The 19,859-nt window shown below is 40.8% G+C and overlaps 1 protein-coding gene across 3 annotated transcripts in view; it reads left to right on the top strand.

The window, feature by feature from the left end:
- Positions 1-19,859, top strand: part of P3H2 (prolyl 3-hydroxylase 2) — a 168,158-nt gene that overhangs the window by 130,692 nt on the left and 17,607 nt on the right. Inside the window, exons 4-8 of one of the 3 annotated variants that reach the window (XM_059687375.1) lie at positions 6,452-6,583; positions 7,893-8,035; positions 8,384-8,473; positions 13,457-13,497; positions 15,117-15,214. In XM_059687375.1, coding sequence (XP_059543358.1) covers positions 6,452-6,583; positions 7,893-8,035; positions 8,384-8,473; positions 13,457-13,497; positions 15,117-15,214 — 504 coding nt within the window. The remainder of the gene's footprint in view (positions 1-6,451; positions 6,584-7,892; positions 8,036-8,383; positions 8,474-13,456; positions 13,498-15,116; positions 15,215-19,859) is intronic. The other 2 variants (XM_059687376.1, XM_059687377.1) reach the window with 2 other exon arrangements.

The raw sequence follows: 19,859 nt of genomic DNA, 5'->3' as shown, positions 1-19,859 counted from the left end.
TTTCTGTCCAGGTTCTTTTGCCATGTTCTGTCTAGGTTCTCTAGCCAAGTTCTGTAACCAGGTTCTGTCCAGGATGTTTTGCCATGTTCTCTCCAGTGAAGTTCTTCTGTCTCTAAGTTCTGTGTAGGTTCTGTGTCTAGGTTCTGTGTCCTGTTGTCTTGTTACATCTGTATTTATACCAGTTGATTCCAATCCTATCAATCTCTATTCCAAAGGTTAGGGCGTTTCTTATCTCCATTCCAGGGAGTAAAGATTATGTAGCTTAAGCATGATTGTTCGTAGTTAAAGTGATTAATTACCCGCCTGGCACTTAGTTAAGGGGTTTTATTCCCTCCCTAACTTCAGGGGGAAATCCCTACCTGGGGAAACAACCTTTCTCAGAGATGTGACCTTGGTTAAAACACATAGTGCCAAGAAGGTGAGCAAACATATTAAGAACAGTATGCCATATATGCCAGGTCCCTTGAAACAGCAAGGATGGACCGGCTCCCGGCATTGCATATTACGCTTTTATTATTATAGATGAAAAATAGTGTTCAACTTCACATATACCCATAGAAACATAAATTCATGAAGTCAGTATGCTCTCCCAAACTTCCAGTGTTTTCTCTCTCCATAGAAAATGCCACTCACCTAGTAGCTTAAACCAAACCTCAAGAAGTTATCTTTCAATCCAAAATTTCCCTCAATTCCTGTACCCCTCTAATTTGTTACCAAACTTTGATAGATGTCCCTTTCTAATAGTACTTAAGATTCCCTGGTTCTCTTCACCTCTTTCACTACCACCCTGCTTTAAATCAACAGTATATTTTCACTAAGCCACTGTGATAGCCTCTTTGCTGGTCCTTACGTCCTCTTCGGGTTTTACTCTGTAGGGCCCAGCGGTTCTCAACCTGTGGGTCGCGACCCCTTTAAATACATCCTGCATATCAGATATTTACATTACGATTCATAACAGTAGCAAAATTATAGTTATGAAGTAGCAACGAAAATAATTTTATGGTTGGGGGGTCACCACAACATGAGGAACTGTATTAAAGGGTCGCGGCATTAGGAAAGTTGAGAACCACTGCGTGTAGGCCGACAGAGCAGTCTTCTAAAAAAAGGGAAAGTGTACTCACAGACATGCTGAAAACCCTTGTGGCTTCCATTGCACTTGGAATAAAACCCAAAACCTTTAACAAGGAGGACATACTTTTTTTTTTTTTTTAATTAAAGCTTTATTGTTCAGATTATTACATTTGTTCCTCTCCCCCCCCCATAACTCCCCTCCTCCCAGTTCCCGCCCCACCCTCCGCCCTCACTCCCCACCCACTGTCCTCATCCATAGGTGCACGATTTTTGTCCAGTCTCTTCCCGCATCTCCCACACCCCTTTCCCCCCCAAGAATAGTCAGTCCATTCCCTTTCTATGTCCCTGATTCTATTATGATCACCAGATTATTTGTTCACTTGATTCTTAGATTCACTTGTTGATAGATGCATGTTTGTTGTTCATAATTTGTATCTTTACCTTTTTCTTCTTCTTCCTCTTCTTAAAGGATACCTTTCAGTATGTCATATAATACTGGTTTGGTGGTGATGAACTCCTTTAGCTTTTCCTTATCTGTGAAGCTCTTTATCTGACCTTCCGTTCTGAATGATAGCTTTGCTGGATAAAGTAATCTTGGTTGTAGATTCTTGGCATTCATCACTTTGAATATTTCTTGCCATTCCCTTCTGGCCTGCAAAGTTTCTGTTGAGAAATCAGCTGACAGTCGTATGGGTATTTCCTTGTAGGTAACTCAGTTTCTTTCTCTTGCTGCTTTTAAGATTCTCTCTTTGTCTTTTGCTCTTGGCATTTTAATTATGATGTGTCTTGGTGTGGTCCTCTTTGGATTCCTTTTGTATGGGGTTCTCTGCAATTCCTGGACCTGTAAGTCTATTTCTTTCACCAGGTGGGGGAAGTTTTCTGTCATTATTTCTTCAAATAGGTTTTCAATATCTTGCTCTCTCTCATCTTCTGGCACCCCTATAATTCTGATGTTGGTACGCTTGAAGCTGTCCCAGAGGCTCCTTACACTATCTTCATATTTTCGTATTCTTTTTTCATTTTGCTTTTCTGGTTGGGTGTTTTTTGCTTCTTCGCATTTCGAATCTTTGACTTGATTCTTGCGCTCCTCTGGTCTACTGTTGGGTGTCTGTATAATATTCTTTATTTCAGTCAGTGTATGCTTAATTTCTAGTTGGTTCTTTATCACAATATCGAGGGTCTCATTAGATTTCTTGAGGATCTCACTACATTTATCGGCAGTTTCTAGAAAATTATTGAAAGACCTTAAAAGTGCGGTTTTTAGCTCTATATCCTCCATTTCTGTCATGTTTCTTTGTCTCCGCATTTTTTATGCTTTCTTGGTGCACCCCCTTGTGGTCTTTGTGCGCAGTCTTGTTGTAGTTAAGCCTTGATTGTAGTCGGCAATACTGGGGGTGATTTGACCTCCAGGCCAACTGGCTATGAGAGTCAGCTGTGTCTGCAGTGGGAGAACTTCTGTGCTGGATCTCTAGGGCGGTGCTAATCTAGCGTTTGCCTGAGGCTATCCGGCAAATGGCTCTGTGCAGGGCTTGGGCGAGGCGGGTGCCCGGGGATCTACAGGGTGGCCGGAGTGAGTAGTTATGGCTGCTCTCAGTTCCTCAGAGTCCCAGCAACCACTGCAAACCTCGGAGAGAAAGCTGCCTTCGATTTCCTACCAAAGCCAGACAGTCCTGCTTCTCCCGTTTGAGTCTGGGTCCCTAGAGACTCGCCCGGGTCTGGAGCTCAGAGTCTGAAACTCCCTCCCGATTGAAAACAACAACTGCGCCCTCCGCCACCAGCCTGCTCCATGTGCACTCCGCACCTTAGTATTTCACTTCAGCACTACGCCTCCTCTGAGTCTGGGTATGATATTCTCTTTCCTCCTAGTTGTAGAATTTCCACTCAGCCAGCCTTCCTGTGGTTCTGGATGATGTCCGTTCCGTCTTTTAGTTGTATTTTTGATTGGTTGTTCGAGGCAGCAATCTCCAGCGTTAACCTATGCTGCCATCTTGGTTTCTCAAGGAGGACATACTTGTCTACATTTTCATCCTCTTGTCCCCCTCCCCTCTTAGTGACACATTCCTACTGTAGTTCTTTTAATTCTTTGCATATGCCAAGCTCATTTCCACTTAGAGACCTTCCAAATATCCTTTTCCTCTATCACTGGCTAATGTCCGATCTTGTTCAGTGCCAAGTCCTCAGTACCTAAGTACAGAGTCTGGCAAATAGTAGGTTCCTAGTAAATATGTGTTACATGAATGGGTTGAATAACCAAAGGAGAGGACATATCCATCAGTTATACTACAAAGATTAAAAGTGTTAATAATGCCCTGTATTTGTGAAAATGTAGGTCATACATTGTTGAGGTCCTTTAGTGGGGCACTTGGGGAAATATCTTTTACATTAGACAAGGAAGTTAGACTGAAAATCGATTTGTCAAATGACCAATTTGCCACACACTCAGTTACCCTAAATCAACTAAATTCACTTAAAATCAATACCAATATTTGAATTATTGAGGAATTTCCCCCCAGAGTTGTGTTTCATAGGGGCTTCTGCCAGAACCATTTGCCTGCATTTTTGTGAGCACTGCTCATTTGAATGCTAGTTGCATGTGTTTTACATTTTAAGTGCTGTGTGTTTCTCTACAGAGAAATACTTTTCCTTTATTATAGTTTACTATCTTGTGGCTTTGTGGGGATGTGTGTCCTCCCTCCACTTCCACATTTGCCTCTACACGTGCCTGCCTCTACCAATGGTGACTAAACAGCCTTGGCAAATGTCCTAGATCTGGTTTAGGAAAATTGACTAACAATTCCCCACAGCTTAACATTTAGTAATTTCCTCAAGGTCACCACAGCATGTTGTTATCTGGAAAAGAAGAGAGATCTCCTAACTCAGGCTCTTAACACTTAACATGACTTCCAACACCATGACGCCCACTTCCAGTAAAGAAAATTGATTTAAGAAAAGGTCATAGTCCTTTAAGTTCAAGCCAAATATTATATATTATAGTAATATGGTAAGTCTTGGGAATTTGAAACATATTCAATTTTTTTTCTTGTTTTTTAATTAGTTAAGGTATTACAAATGTGTCCTCATCCCCCACATTAACCCCCAACCTCCCCCCATTCAATTTTTTTATGAGAAAGAAATTTTAAAAAGTATTACCACACAGTGTCTTGGATCTAAACTTATTAGAAACATATTAATTGCACAATAATGTTTGGTAAAAGAAGCAAGGAATACAACTAATAAAAAGTGACATTATAACTCTATGTAAATTCTTGTTTGGTTCAAAACTGTCCTAAATGTGGAGTAAAACTGGCTTTTAAAACATAAATGTATTTAGAAAGCCAGAATATTTGGATTTTTAGAGTTAGAAGACCATTAAAAATTGGAGAAATATACAAATGGTTTCTGAATACAGTTATTTATTACTAGTGATGCTTGTTGAAGCCCTAAAGGATATTATTGTGTCACTCTTACTTTGCTGCTATTTACTTCTTGCTTTGAAAAATACTTTTATTCAAATTTTGAGTTCTTGGTGGATGTGTTTCCCACCTTTTCCTTTTGCTTGTCATTTGGAATTAGGAGGAGTGTGACCAGCTAAGGTAAATGACCAGCTAACTAAGAGAAAACAGTTGAGGGTTGTTTGTTGTTATTTTATTAAGAAATAAAATAGCTAGCTATTTGTTTCTACTATTCTAATCAAATAAACAGAACTCATTCTTTCCCTCACATTCCCCCACCTGGAGATAAGAATCAATGGACAGCACCGATTCTGTTAGCTATGCTACATTGGCTTGAGTTGGCCAACTTATGTAAAAAATAGCACACTTTTTTTAAAATTTTTTTTTATTTTTTATTGATCTCAGAGAGGAAGGGAGAGGGAGAGAGAGAGATAGAAACATCAATGATGAGAGAGAATCATCGATAGACTGCCTTCTGCATGCCCAGGCATGTGCTCTGACCAGGAATCGAACCATAACCTCCTGGTTCATGGGTCGACACTCAACCACTGAGCCACCATGGCCGGATGGCACACTCTTTTTTTTAATGTACCAGAAAATGTACCTTTCCTTCCTGTTGTGGTTTGGGGTTCTTCTTCAACGTCATAGAGATATAATTTGAACTCTGCCTAACTGAGTAGCTTTTGAAAGAAGGCAGTTGTGGTAAATTAAATCGTACAGTCATCATTCTCAAGAGAACCCACTCACTCAGCACGAGCATGAATGAACTATTTATTCTCTTGCTGGCAAAGACTACCTTCATCTTCATTGTAAAAATAAAAATTGGGGCAAAATATAGCAAGTGTGTTGTTTTTTTATCCTCTGGTTCATTAGCCACTTGTGTTTCCTCAGCTCATGTTTAGATAAGCCAGAGCCCACATCTAAAGGAAGCATGAAAACCCTTATACTTCAGGATCTTGGTCTGTTTGCAGGCAAGGAGAATGGGAACAAAAAAATGGGAACACATAGAGGCAAAGTGCTTATTTAAGTTATTTAGCTTTCATCCTTCTCTTATTTTACTATTCCCTACAGTATTAGGATTTGGTATAGCTAAATTTTGTCCAGTTGTTGGACTAATTTGTAGTTGGGCCAAATGGGTTCCTACGCTATAGCTGTAAAGGAATATTGTTTTTATTTCCCCTTTAGGAGAAGTTGCCTGAAGATGTTAATATACAGAAAGAGCATTCTCCTTTACTTCTCTGCAGGGAACGCCTCACCTACAGGACAGTTCCTTTCTCTCAACTAGTCCTTAATAAAACCGGGACCCAAACTTCATATTTTGACTCTGGCCTATTTCAGCCTATTAACATATCCAAAAAGAGGCTCTGAAGTTGTTATAATAGGAGAGTCAGCTATTCAGCTGGGTGTGAGTGGGGTGAGATGGCCTATGTCACTTTTAGGAGATGTTCAGGGTACAGGGAAGGGAAGAGGGCAGTATAGACACAAGACCAGCAGACAGAAGATTTGGAATCTACTATTTTTAAAAAATATATATTTTTATTGATTTAAGAGAGAAAAGGAGGGAAACATCAATGATGAGAGAGAATCATTGATTGGCTGCCTCTTGCACACCCCTTCCTGTAGGCCCTATGCTCTTGACTGGAATCGAACACAGGACTCTTCAGTCCACAGGCTGACGCTCTATCCACTGAGCAAACTGGCTAGAGCTTGACTCTACTGTTAATTACTATAGTGATCATTGGCTAGGAGGCCTTGGCAAATCACTTAACTCCCTTGGTGAAAAGGATTTCTGGTCATGGAGTGAGGATAATAATGATACGGTTCCCAGGTGTGGTGAGGTGAGGAATGCCCTGTTGTTACTGTGGCTCTAACTGAGGTCTGGACATTGAGCTGACTCGGGGGACCCACTGTGGGCTCTTGTCTTCCAGATCACTACGTGCAGGTGCTTGTTTGTCAGCATGAGTGCGTGAGGGAACTTGCCACCCGCCCTGGCCGCCTCTCCCCGATTGAGAACTTTCTTCCCCTGCATTATGACTACCTACAGTTTGCCTACTATCGAGGTAAAGCGTGGGTTATCCGTGAAGACCTTTGCAGGCCAGGGGTGGTACTCCTTATTACAGAATTGCTCTCTCCTCTCACATCACCATAGCTCAGGGCAAGAGGAGCAGGAGGTGAAACTGTAAATGGGGAATGCTGTGATAATGTCCCGGAAATGATACTAGACTGACATTTTATGTGATTTTCAAAATTTTTTTTTTCGATTTAATTATAAAAGGTAATATAGTCACAGGTTCAGAGACCAACTATCATAAGAGCCCCCCTCACTTCCTTTTCCTCACAGCCAGATGTTATGTCCTGCAACATAGTTTCTTATTTATCCCTCTAAAAAGTTTATATGGAAACAATACACACATATACAACACCACACACACACACACACACCCTGACTTATTTCTGCATCTTACACAATGAAGATAGCATATTATTTACACTGTTCTCTACATTGATTTTTTTACCTAAAAATACATATCAGACTTTTTTAGTAGGTTTGGCCTATGAAATTACCATTTGCTTAGGTCAAATTTGGGTAATTTTATATGATTCAACCTAATTGTATCAATACATACATTAATTTTTTTTTTACATCTGCATATCATATAATTTATTTCATGTGATTCTTTACTGATGGGTATTGTATTGTTTATAATTTTTATGATAATCAATGATAAAATGAATAACATTTTACATATCTTATTTTACATTTGCACATAATACCTATAAGATGGAATTCTATGATTAAATGGTTTATTTGTTTGTAATTTTAATAGATGTTGCCAATTTTTTCTCCATTGAGTACATTTTTTATTGCTCATCAACAGAATATATTATCAAATTGTCAGATATCAAATTGTCCCAATCTATTAGGTGAAAAATAATATCTCAATATAGTTTAATTTCCATTTATCTAAGAAAGAGACTGAGCATCTTTTCTTATATTTAAGAGCACTGAATATAATTTTGATTGCTGAAATTAGTCTTAGGTACCATGTTGTCAAACTCAGTACAAAAATCAGAATTAACAACTAAAATTCCATTCTGTGTATCTATATTAAATAATATAAGTTGTCAGCATACATCTTCAGATGGAAACTTCTGATAATTTATGTAAAACAACTAGCACCAAAGATAACCAAAGTAGTACATTTGGAATACCTGAAATCGTGTTTCTTCTACCTGTAACTATTTCTGATTGTTATCTTCCCTTATTGACATATAATACTGACTTTTCACATACATGTTGAAGTATCCTTCAACCTCCTTTAGACAGTTCTCAGCTGACTCTAATGCTTCAACTCCTTGATCTTTCAGTTGGTGAATATGTGAAAGCCCTAGAGTGTGCCAAGGCCTACCTTCTTCTCCATCCGGATGACCAGGATGTCCTAGACAATGTGGATTACTATGAGAGCCTGCTGGATGACAGCATGGACCTGGCATCCATCGAGGCCCGAGAGGTGAGATCAATGTTATCAGAAGGAATTCTGCATTCTACTAGGTGCTCCAGGGAGAGTTAGTAAAAAATATAATACTGCACTTAAATATACCTGAAAATTTAGTAACGGTTCTAGAACTTGGTTCTTTTGAACTTTGTTAATTCCAGAAGCATGTTTTTTCATATGTACTAGCTTGAAAAAACCTGTTGAGATGGTGACATTTTTGCAGCTGTTTTTGTTTCTTCTTTTTTTTTTTTTTTTTTTTGCCTACTGTCACTGTCTAATAAAACCTATTTCCACTTAAATGCTTATTATATCTCTTAACTGTTATTTAAATTTAAATTTTTCTTTCATATTTTTCTCCTCTAGGATTTAGCTGTGTTTGTGAAGCGTCATAAACTGGAATCAGAACTAATAAAATCGGCTGCAGAGGGCCTGGGGTTTTCATACACTGAACCGGTAAGAGCAAAAAGGAAAAGGGGAGTGTTTTTTAAAAGAACTGTTCAGTGGGCATTTTCTTTATACTTTTATTACCCAGTCTTGTTTGTCAAAGATTCTAATCCCCTGCCTGAACAAAAAGAGGATATGTGTGAATGATTCAATACTAGAGGCCCGGTGCACGGATTCGTACACCAGTGGTGTCCCTTGGCCTGGCCTGTGGGGATCAGGCCAAAACTGGCTCTCCGACATCCCCCAAGAGGTCCTGGATTGTGAGAAGGCACAGGTCAGTCTGAGGGACCCCACTGGTGCATGATCAGGGCTGGGGAGGGCCTGCTGGAGGGTTCCAGGGTGTGTCTGGCTGTCTCACCTAGTCCCAATTGGCCGGACTCCAGCAGCAAGCTACCCAACCAGAGTGTCTGGCCCCTGGTGGTCAGTGCACATCATAGCAACTGGTTGAATGATCAAATGATTGGACACTTAGCATATTAGGCATATATATATATATATATATATATATATATATATATATATATGTATGTATATATATACTAGAGGCCTGGTGCACAAAAATTTGTGCACTCAGGGGGAATCCCTCAGCCCGGCCTGTGCCCTCTTCCAGTCTGAAACCCCTTGGGGGATGTCCACCTGCTGGCTTAGGCCTGCTCCCTGGGGAATTGGGCCTAAGCAGGAAGTCAGACATCCCTCTGGCAGCCCAGGAACCCTTGAGGGATGTCCACTTGCCAGTGGGGAGCAGGCCTAAGCTGCGGTCGGACATCCTTAGTGCTGCTGAGAAGGCGGGAGAGACTTCTGCCACCACCACTGTGCTGGCAGCCATCAGCATGGCTTGTGGCTGAGCAGAGCTCCCCCTGTGGGAGCACACTGACCTCCAGGGGACAGCTCCTGCATTGAATATCTGCCCCCTGGTGGCCAATGTGTGTAATAGTAACCAGTCATTCCCAGTCGTTCTGCTGTTAGGGTCAATTTGCATATTACCCTTTATTATATAGGATAGAGACCTGCTGCATGGGTTGGGGGCTGGTTTGCCCTGAAGGGTGTCCCAGATCGGGGTGGGGGTCCCGCTGGGATGCCTGGCCAGCCTGGGTGAGGGTCTGTTTTCAGGTTGGCCACACCTCCTTCAGGGTGGGGGTCCCCACTGGGGTGCCTGGCCAGCCTGGGTGAGGGGCTCATGGCTCTTTACAGGCTGGCCAACCCCCCCAGCGGGGACCCTCACCCCATGAGGGTTTAGCCAGCCTGGGTGAGGGGCTGAGGGCTGTTTTCAGGCTGGCCACACCCCCTGGCAACCCAAGCTCCCAGCCTCTCCTTTTTTTCTTTTCTTTTCTTTTTTTTCCTGGGATTTATTTATCTTCTATAATTGAAACTTTGTAACCTTGAGCCAGGGCAGGCGGGAAGCTTGGCTTCCTCCATCTCCAGGGGCAACCCAAGCCTCCTCCTCACTCTAGCTCTGTGGCTGCCACCACCACCTTAGTTGGGTTAATTTGCATACTTGCTCCTGATTGACTGGTAGGTGTGGCTTGTGGGTGTGGCTTGAGAGTAGAGGAGGGACATTCATTTGCATGTTTTTCTTTTATTATATACTAGTGACCCAGTGCATGGATTCATGCACATTGAAAGGAAATTAATTAGAAGGTGGCTGGCGGGGTGGGACTGGGCAAGACAGGCTGGACACACCCTGGAGCCAGCCTCCCTCAGTCCCTCTGGTCCCTCCCTGGCCAGCCACAACTGGGGTGGCGCCATGGCTCGATGGGCGTCTTGGAGTGAGTGGGGTCCCTCCAGCAGGTGGGGTCCCTTGGCCTGGCCTTAGATTGGGCTGAAACCAGCAGTCCAACATCTCTTGAGGGGTCCCGGAGTGTGAGAGGGCACTCTGCAAAGTTACTGTCTTACAGGGTGTGGAACACAAACACAAGTGTGCACTAAACCAGATTCAGGACCGACAGTGCCCCAGCAACAACATAACCCATGCCCGACGGTAGAATCATGTGGCCCCAAGAGGAATCGGGCTCCCTCCTCTTTGCTTTCGGGATGCGTCACCCAAGAACCGCAGCTGCCCAGTCACTGCAGCTCGGCAGCTCCTGCATTGAGTGTCTGCCCCCTGGTGGTCAGTGTGTGTCATAGCTACCAATTGGATGGACACTTAGCATATTAGCCTTTTTTATATATAGAAGATAGACTAGAGGCTCAGTGCACAAAATTCATGTAACGGTAGGGTCCCTAGCAGCTGCCAGCTGCCAGCTGGATACTCCCTCACTTCCCCTGGCTTCCTGCCACCACTGGCCAGGGCCTCCCTCCCTTCCCTTGGCCAGCCTCGACTCCTGGTCAAATTCCCGGACGAACTCCTGGTTGAGGGGACAATTTGCATACTATGCTTTTATTATATAGGATAAGTAATAAACAAACTTTAAAAGATTTTTATAGATTTCCATACCACTGAGATCCCAAGTCAAAAGCAAATGTATTAGAATGGAAGTGAAGTACTTTGTACATGATACATTTGCCTCAGGTTTGTTTTATTTCCTGAATTATGAATGTATTTGTATTTTCTCTTAAATGTTTTAAACATTTTAAAAACTTCAAAAAGGACAAATCACTCATGATTATAATACCCAACATGCTGACTTTTCTTCACTTGTTTAATCGTTCTTCATATGAAGACATATCTTTGGCAGAACTAGTACTGTGGCATATAGATATGTTTCTGTTTTGATTTTTATTTCAGGAACAATAAGCAATTTCTATATTTTTACAGTTTCTAAAATCATTTTAGCTACATATATACAGTTGACATCCAATAAATAAACTCTTCTCATGATACTGAACATTTGATTTGTTTTCTCTTATACTTAATGCATTAAGCATTTTTCTGTTGAACTAGACCATTTGAATCAATTCCCTGGAGTGGGATTACTCTGCCATTCGGGGATATGCAAAGTTTTAAAGTTCTTGAAATTGCTTTTCTAAGAGTGTTTTCTGACCTTTAATGCTCCTAGCAATGTATAAAAATACCAGTTTACTGCAAACATCTCAGCAATGAGGAATAACATTTTAAAATAATGTGTATTAATCATATATTATATACAAAATGGTACATCATTGTTGCATTAATTTGTATTCCTTTGATGGCCAGTAAAAACAAACTTTTCACATATTATTATTAATTATTATTTTTCCTCTAATTTGAATTGTCTGGACATACTTTTTGTTCATTTACCTGTTAGCTGTTATATGTGTTCTTTATACAGTTTGCATGTTATCTACACTAATAAAAGAGAAACATGGTAATTGGCAAACGACCGCTACCCTTCCCATTGGCTAATCAGCGAGATATGCAAATTAACTGGCAGCCAAGATGGCGGCCGGCAGCCAGGCAGCTGATGCGAACAGGGAGGCTTGGTTGCCCCAGCATGAGGAAGCCAAGGTTCCCCGTCTGCAGCTGTGGGGCTCTGAGCTCCTGAAGCAACAACTCCAAAAGATACAATGTTTCAGTTATAGAAGCTAAAAGATGGTGGTTAATTTGCATACTCAGGCTCCAAGCTGAGCGAAGCCAAACAGCCCTGAAGCGGCAGGGCAGAGAGGCCTCAGGGCCTCGGGAACAGTGGAGCAGACAGGCCTCCTGGCCCGGGATCAGCGAAGCCGCGAGGCCTCAGGACCCGGGGATCAGCAGAGCCTAGAGGCGTCCTGGCCCCGGTTATCAGCGGAGCCGAGAGGCCTCCCGGCCCCGGGATCAGCGGAGCCGGGAGTCCTCAGGACCCCGGGATCAGCAGAGCCGAGAGGCGTCCTGGCCCGGGGATCAGCGGAGCTGAGAGGCCTCAGGACCCCGGGATCAGCAGAGCCGAGAGGCGTCCTGGCCTGGGGATCAGCGGAGCCGAGAGGCATCCCGGCCCGGGATCAGCGGAGCCGCGAGGCATCAGGACCCCGGGATCAGCAGAACCTAGAGGCCTCCCGACCCCGGGATCAGCCTGGCAGGGGGCAGCCACCAAACCCCTGATCGCCCTGCAGCTCTGTGCATGACAGGGGGCGGTGCCCCAACTCCCCAATCAGCCCTGCTCTGATCCTGACCAGGGGCTGCACCTAGGGATTGGGCCTGCCCTCTGCCACCCGGGAGCAGGCCTAAGCCAGCAGGTCGTTATCTCCCGAGGGGTCCCAGACTGCGAGAGGGCACAGGCCGGGCTGAGGGATCCCCCCTCCCTCCCCCCAGTGCACAAATTTTTGTGCACCCGGCCTCTAGTATGTTTATAAAAAACACTATTTGAAAATATGCTATTTGTAACATATTCTTTTCATTTCTGTCTTAGTTATATCATGTTTTATTGGCACATTTAAAAAATTAGGTTAATTTTAATTTACCAATTCTAATTTAACATTTCCAATAGTTTTATCTAGTCCTACAAAGGATTTTTTTTTTTTTTCAAACTGCATAATTCTGAGACCCCAGAAAAAGCCACTTGGTCACTTTTATAGTCCTGTAGAGATGATTGAGCTGGACTTTGTGTTTGTTTTATTCATAAAACATAAGAGAATTAGACTGGATGATTTTTTAAAAAAAATATATTTTATTAATTTTTTACAGAGAGGAAGGGAGAGGGAGAGAGAGATAAAAACATCAATGCTGAGAGAGAATCATTGATCGGCTGCCTCCTACATGCCCCACACTGGGGATTGAGCCCACAACCCAGGCATGTGCCCTTGACTGGAATCGAACCTGGGACCATTCAGTCTGCAGGCTGACGCTCTCTCAACTGAGCCAAGCCAGCTAGGGCAATTCCATGATATTTTTTAAAAATCTGTGCACTATTTTGTCTTTGTCAAAATTGTATTAACCTTAGCCCTTCTTTCTATTACTTTTAAATAAAAATATAAAGTATCATATATAACATGAATGTTTCATAACATTTTAGGCCTTTGGAGTGTTTTATAGGTATTCTATTTCTGTAAGTCATGTTTTAGTGACAAAGCTAATTAAAAACCATGTTTAATTTAAAACAGAACTATTGGATTCGATATGGAGGACGACAGGATGAGAATCGGTGAGTTCTCTATTCAGAACACCAACTGTTTAATTTTAAAATATTTTTCAAAGGTATAGAATTCCTTTTCCTTTAAAAAAAAATTCAATTATGGTTGCCAGATGGGATGAGGCTTGGGGGAATGGGTGAAAGGGGGAAGGGATTAAGATGTATAAAATTGCTAGTTATGAAAACAGTCACAGGGATGTAAAGTACAGCATAGGGATATAGTCAATAATATCGTAGTAACTATTTATGGTATCAGATTGGACTTATCCGGAAGGATAACATCGTAAGTTATATAAATGTCTAATCACTATGTTGTACACCTAAAACCAATATACTATTGTTTATTAACTGTTTATTTTTAATTAAAAGAAATACATAGAGTCAGACCTATTATAAGAAATTGAGTTCTATGAATAGGCAAAAAGATGTAATTAAAAGAATTCCAAACTGGGAACTGGTCTCAACTGTTCCTGTCACTTCTGTGTAACCTGGAGTAATTTATTTTCCTCTCTGGGTCTCATGTTTTTATTCAAATTAAGGAATTGAAACAGGTGATCTCTGAGGGTTAAACATTCTGTAATTCTATAGCAGAGCAAATTGGATTTTTAAAAATTTATTAGTATAATAAAGCTTGAAAGCTTTACTGCAAGCTAAAATACTAGGTGTTGCTAACTCAATTGGAAGATAACTCATTTTTTGAAATGATAGAAGTCAAAAGTCAATTTATGTAACTCATTTTTTGAAATGATAGAAGTCAAAAGTCAAAAGAATGTTGGTGTTACATGTCTGAGATCACATGGACAAGCCTATTCATTTTCAAATTTTAAAGCTGAGGGCCTGACAAGGCAAAGGACTCCTTTAGAGTCGTACACCACCAGGGACTGCACATCCAGATCTTCTTATTCAAAATCTTGTGGTCTTTTCCTAGACTTCAAAGACTCAGCCTCAGGCTACCCTGGAATTATTGCAAGAGATCCAAGAATGCATATGCACATTTGGTTGTGTTCAATATGTGTGCACATATTGAAAGACCATCATGCTATTATTTGTGTGTTTGCAAAGTTTGACACAAATTTGTGTCTTCCTTCTTGAAATAGTTTAGAAGCACTACATTAGGACGTGATTTATTTTAGTTCAATTATTGTTCAGTGATGAACACTCTACGTTCAAGACATATAATGTGACACTCTGAGCATTATATAGATGCATATGATAATTTTTTCCAGATTGGTTGTGATTCAGTCTTAAATTAGGAGGGCTAAGTTATGGATACAATTAACTGTAGTAAAGATTGCTAAGAAAATTTAGAGACGTGAAATAGAACACACTCATGAAGGAATAGAAATGAACTTCCAGTAGCTCAGTTGTTTGGAGTGTTGTCCAGATACACAGGGTGGTCTCTCTCTCTCTCTCTCTCTCTCTCTCTCTCTCTCTCTCTCTCTCCCTACAATCAATATATTAAAAAAAAAGAACTGCATGAAGGTAGTGACATTTTATTTTCTCTTGAAAGATAGGTAGACTTCTGTACAATGAGCATATAAAATATGGAGTCATAGAGTACCTGGGTAAAGTATCTTTGCTTTTGAATATCTTTATTCAATGAGAAATTGCCATTTCCACTTTTAAATAAGCAGGGTCCCTTCAGGAGTGAACGTGGAAGGAGCAGAAGTTCATGGATTGTCAGCAGGGAAAAAACCATCACCCAAGATAGACCGAGACCTAAGAGAGGGTAAGTATCTGTGCACTTTTAGTCTTAGAAGGAGGGTAGAGGTAGAATGGGACTTGACCAGTTGTTATTCAGATCAAGGCAAAACGTGCTTTCTCTGGAACATGAAGAAAAGGACTAAGCTACTACAATTCATGAAATTCTGAAAGCAAGGCTTAAAAACAAGAATGTTTCAGATTTGTATATCATTACCTTTAGTTTCCAGCAAAAGGACTTCTGTTTCCTACAAGAATCTTGTGAGACAGGTAGGGGCTGTGTGATCATTGCCATTCTCAGTTCGGTACCTGAGGCTTAGAGAGGTCACACGGCTCACTTTTGTCATACAGTGTGAGTAGTGCTGGATAATATAGAATAGACTATGTATCAGAAGAACTTGAAGAGACAGCTTCGTGGGATGTTAGATTAGTTCATCTAAGATGTTTGAGGCACATATATCTGAGATCAAGGCCATGTGAGAGAAGTAGAATTTAGGTTGAATTGACAGAGATGTTGAGAGAGCCATTCTAGTGGATAAAACAAATGGAACAAAGGCACAGAGAAGAAGAAAGCAATTTCTCAAGCAAATTCATGCACAAAGCATTTTATTGTATTTATTTAAAAATGTTTATAAGCGATATTATTTTGTATTAGTTTCAGGTGTACAGCATAGAGGTTAGACGATCACACACCCTATAATACCCACAATTCCTTTTATTTATTTTTATTTTTTTATTTTTATTTTTTTAATAAATTTTATTGATTTTTTTACAAAGAGGGAAGGAGAGGGATAGTTAGAAACATCGATCAGCTGCCTCCTGCACACCCCCTACTGGGGATGTGCCCACAACCAAGGTACATGCCCTTGACCGGAATCGAACCTGGGACCCTTCAGTCCGGAGGCCGACGCTCTATCCAGTGAGCCAAACCGGTTAGGGCCACAATTCCTTTTAATAATGGCAGAATCTCATGTGAGAAAAGTATCCCTACTTCATAGACAAGAAAAACCAGACTCATAGACATTTGGTGATTTCTCCAAAGTCTCACGGCTCAGAATAGGTTCCAGGCATTTAAGCCCAGGCTTTTGAATCAAAACCCCATTCTCTCTTCTTCACCTGAGGATGGAACATAGAAGTGTCTAGATATCAAAAATAATCCAAATTAAATAATTTTGCAGAAACTCTCATGGAGAGGAAGTACAGTACTACTTTCCCAGAAAGAAGCTTGTCAGCACATTCTTCTAGCAGTCAGTGGTTGGCAAACTCATTAGTCAACAGAGCCAAATATCAACAGTACAATGATTGAAATTTCTTTTGAGAGCCAAATTTTTTAAACTTAAACTATATTGGTAGGTACATTGTTATTAATTAGGGTACTCCTAAGGCTTAGGAAGAGCCACACTCAAGGGGCCAAAGAGCCACATGTGGCTCGCGAGCCGCAGTTTGCTGACCACGGTTCTAGCTGATTTGAAAACTACTGGCTCTCTACAGCTCATATTTCCCAGCCCTTTCCTTCCTTAGTTTCCAAGTCAGTTTGAGGTAGTAAACAGGATAATATGATCATCTAATCTGACCTGGACCTTAATTTGTAGCCACAAAGCCCAAGCTGTTTCATAAGTGCTTCATGGTCAGCCAGAGTTCATGCTGCTATTTAAGCCAAGAAGTCGCCCAGGAAGTACATGACAATAAGGCAGAACTTTGCTGTAAAGGTTTGGGAAACTCCAGAAGAGTTGCCAGATTTCAAAGCATTATTTTTCTGCCTACCCAGGAATCTGATGTCCAGCAACTGATGAGGAGGATTAATGGGAAGAGTTGAATAGAAGACAACACAGGATGGAGAAAGATCATGATTGGCTGGGTTACCAAATTCTATCATTTCTGCTTAATTTTCTTAGTTGAATTAGGCCAACGGACCTTACAATGTTCTCTGGGAATCCACTGAAAGCTTTGGGTGCAGTCACTAGAGACCTAAATAGTGTCTAAATTAAGAACAGTGGTAGACAGAGGCAAAGTTCCCAACCAGAAAATACTTTCCTATCGTAGCCTGGCTGAAAGCAGGTGTCAGGGAGAAAAGAAAGGATGCGTGCTTTACAGAGTAGAATGTATTTCAGCTTATCTCGTTTTCCACAAAGACATTGTCATCTACTCTGGTTACCTAACAGTAGTTAGTCATATTCATATTGGACAGATCCCAAGTATTAAGATGGGAGTGACCCAGGGTGACTCTAGTCCATGGAACATACATGTCAACTTCTAAAAAACATCTGTCACTTATCTATTCTCCTTTCAGCCATCAGTTTTCCAAAGGTCCTGCTTGATAATAATCCCAGAGCCAGTGGGGTATAGTAGGACTAATTTTGGACTTGGAATCAGGAGACCAGGTTTCCTGGATTGCCTCAGTCTTATGTGCTCTGAAATGATGGATAACTAGAGACTCAATCTCCCAGGGCCCTATGCTCCCCATCTGTACAACAAGGATAGCCACTGTTGGAGAGGATGAATGTGAAGAGTTTTTGTAAAATTTAAAGGGTTGTGCTCATATAAGGGCTTGTTAGTCAGCATATCCCTGTCATGCCTTTATGCCATTGAGATATTTACGGCAAAATGAGTCTTCTTGCTATGAGCCACAGACATTGAGCATGAGGGGTGTTTTCCTGGATGATACCTCCTTATTGCAAATGGAGAGTTGGAGCCAGGCACATACTTTATGAATGAGAGAAGAATTCAGTTGTTGAAATCCCTTTGGGCTGTGGTTAAGAGTTGGCTGAAGCTATCAAATCAGGCCCCAGGAACCACAACTTACTGGACTACATTTTTATTTTATTTTAATGTTTTCCTCTGTCTGATGTGCTACTAGTCATTTGTAGGCTGGTCGGCTTGCATTTTTGAATGGCAGGATTTCTTTTTTTTATTTTATTTTTTTCCCTTTTGGTTAGTGAGTGGTAGTTAGTTGTTTTTTGGTTAAATGTATGTGTGAGAAACATCTGAATAAAACTGCATTGTGGTGACAGTGTCAGCTGCATATAAGGCAGTTTTCTAGTACAGATTCTGTCTGAACCTGTAGGGTTTACCAGTGATGGCGAACCTATGACACGCGTGTCAGAGGTCACACGCGAACTCATTTTTTGGGTTGATTTTTCTTTGTTAAATGGCATTTAAATATATAAAATAAATATCAAAAATATAAATCTTTGTTTCACTATGGTTGCAAATATCAAAACATTTCTGTATGTGACATGGCACCAGAGTTAAGTTGGTTTTTCAAAATGCTGACACGCCGAGCTCAAAAGATTCGCCATCACTGGACTTTAGACATTTAAGACTCCATTTGCATTCTGCTCCTTCACTTGATCTATGTTGTTACTTATAGCATTGTTGGGGGAATTGTCAAGATCTCAGTAGCTTTCTTTTATCTATCTATTTATTAATCCTTACACATTTTTATTGGTTTTTAGAGAGAGAAGAAGAAAGAGAAAAACATCTATGTGAGAGAGAAACATCTATCAGTTGCCTCCTGTATGAGTCCTGACCAGGAATCGAACCCACAACCTTTTGGTGCATGGGACAATACACTGAGCAACTGAGCCACCCAGCCAGGGCTCAGTAGCTCTATTCTAAATATACTCCATTATGCTTATTAAGATGACTCAGTCAGAATTAATACAATATGCTAGTCATATATTACTAATTCAGTAATAATCATCATAGTAATAGTAAATACTTATATGGAGTTTAAAAATAGTAGGCATTTTTCTTAATGTTTTATTTAGTTTTAGTAACTTTTAAAGTTATACTTTTAAAATAAGTCAAATTATATTTAAAGTAATACACTCTCAATATAGAAAACAAGATAAACATGGCAAAGTACAGACCAACCTAATTCACTCAACTCTTGGTCTGTCTCCCATTCCTAATTAGAAAATGCTTTTAGTGAACCTTTGAGTATCTTGTCTTTCTTGTTGCAAGAAAATGTTTTTATATTTCTAAATGGGAGTGGAATATGCAGTTGACTTTTCCAAATATTTGAGGGATAGCCTCAATTTGGCTATGAATCTCACTCAACTGTATAGACTAGAGTAACCTTCCCCAAGCAAACTGTGTTTTATTTTAAGAAGTTCCATGATGAGAGACAAAGTCTACTGTTGTTGATTTTTATTACTATGAAAAATATTAGCTCAAATATAGCAGCTTCCAATAACATACATTTACTATTCCTCAGTTTCTTGGGGTCAGGAGTCTGGGGATAACTTAGCTAGGGTCTATTGCTTGAAGTCCTTTATAAGCTGGCATCTTTTCTAAGGCTTGACTGAGGAACTATTTTCTCCCAAGTTCAGATGACAGAATTTGGAACTTAAAAGTTTATTTGACTGTGGTTCTCAGTTCCTAGTTGTATTTTTTAGTTGTTTGTTTGTTTTGTTTAAATATATTTTTATTGATTTCAGAGAGGAAGGGAGGGGGAGATAGAAACATCAATGATAAGAAAGAATCATTGATTGGCTGTCTCCTGCACGCCCCCCCCCCCCTCCCCACTGGGGATTGAGCCCACAACCCGGGCATATGCCCTTGACCAAAATCGAACCTGGGACTCTTCAGTCTGCAGGCCAACGCTCTATCCACTCAGCCAAACCAGTTAGGGCCCTAGTTGATTTTTGGCTAGAGGACCCATCAATTTT

The sequence above is a fragment of the Myotis daubentonii genome, chromosome 3 (assembly GCF_963259705.1).
Source record: "Myotis daubentonii chromosome 3, mMyoDau2.1, whole genome shotgun sequence".
Lineage (NCBI taxonomy): Eukaryota > Metazoa > Chordata > Mammalia > Chiroptera > Vespertilionidae > Myotis > Myotis daubentonii.
This window is presented reverse-complemented; position numbering and strand designations above follow the sequence as displayed.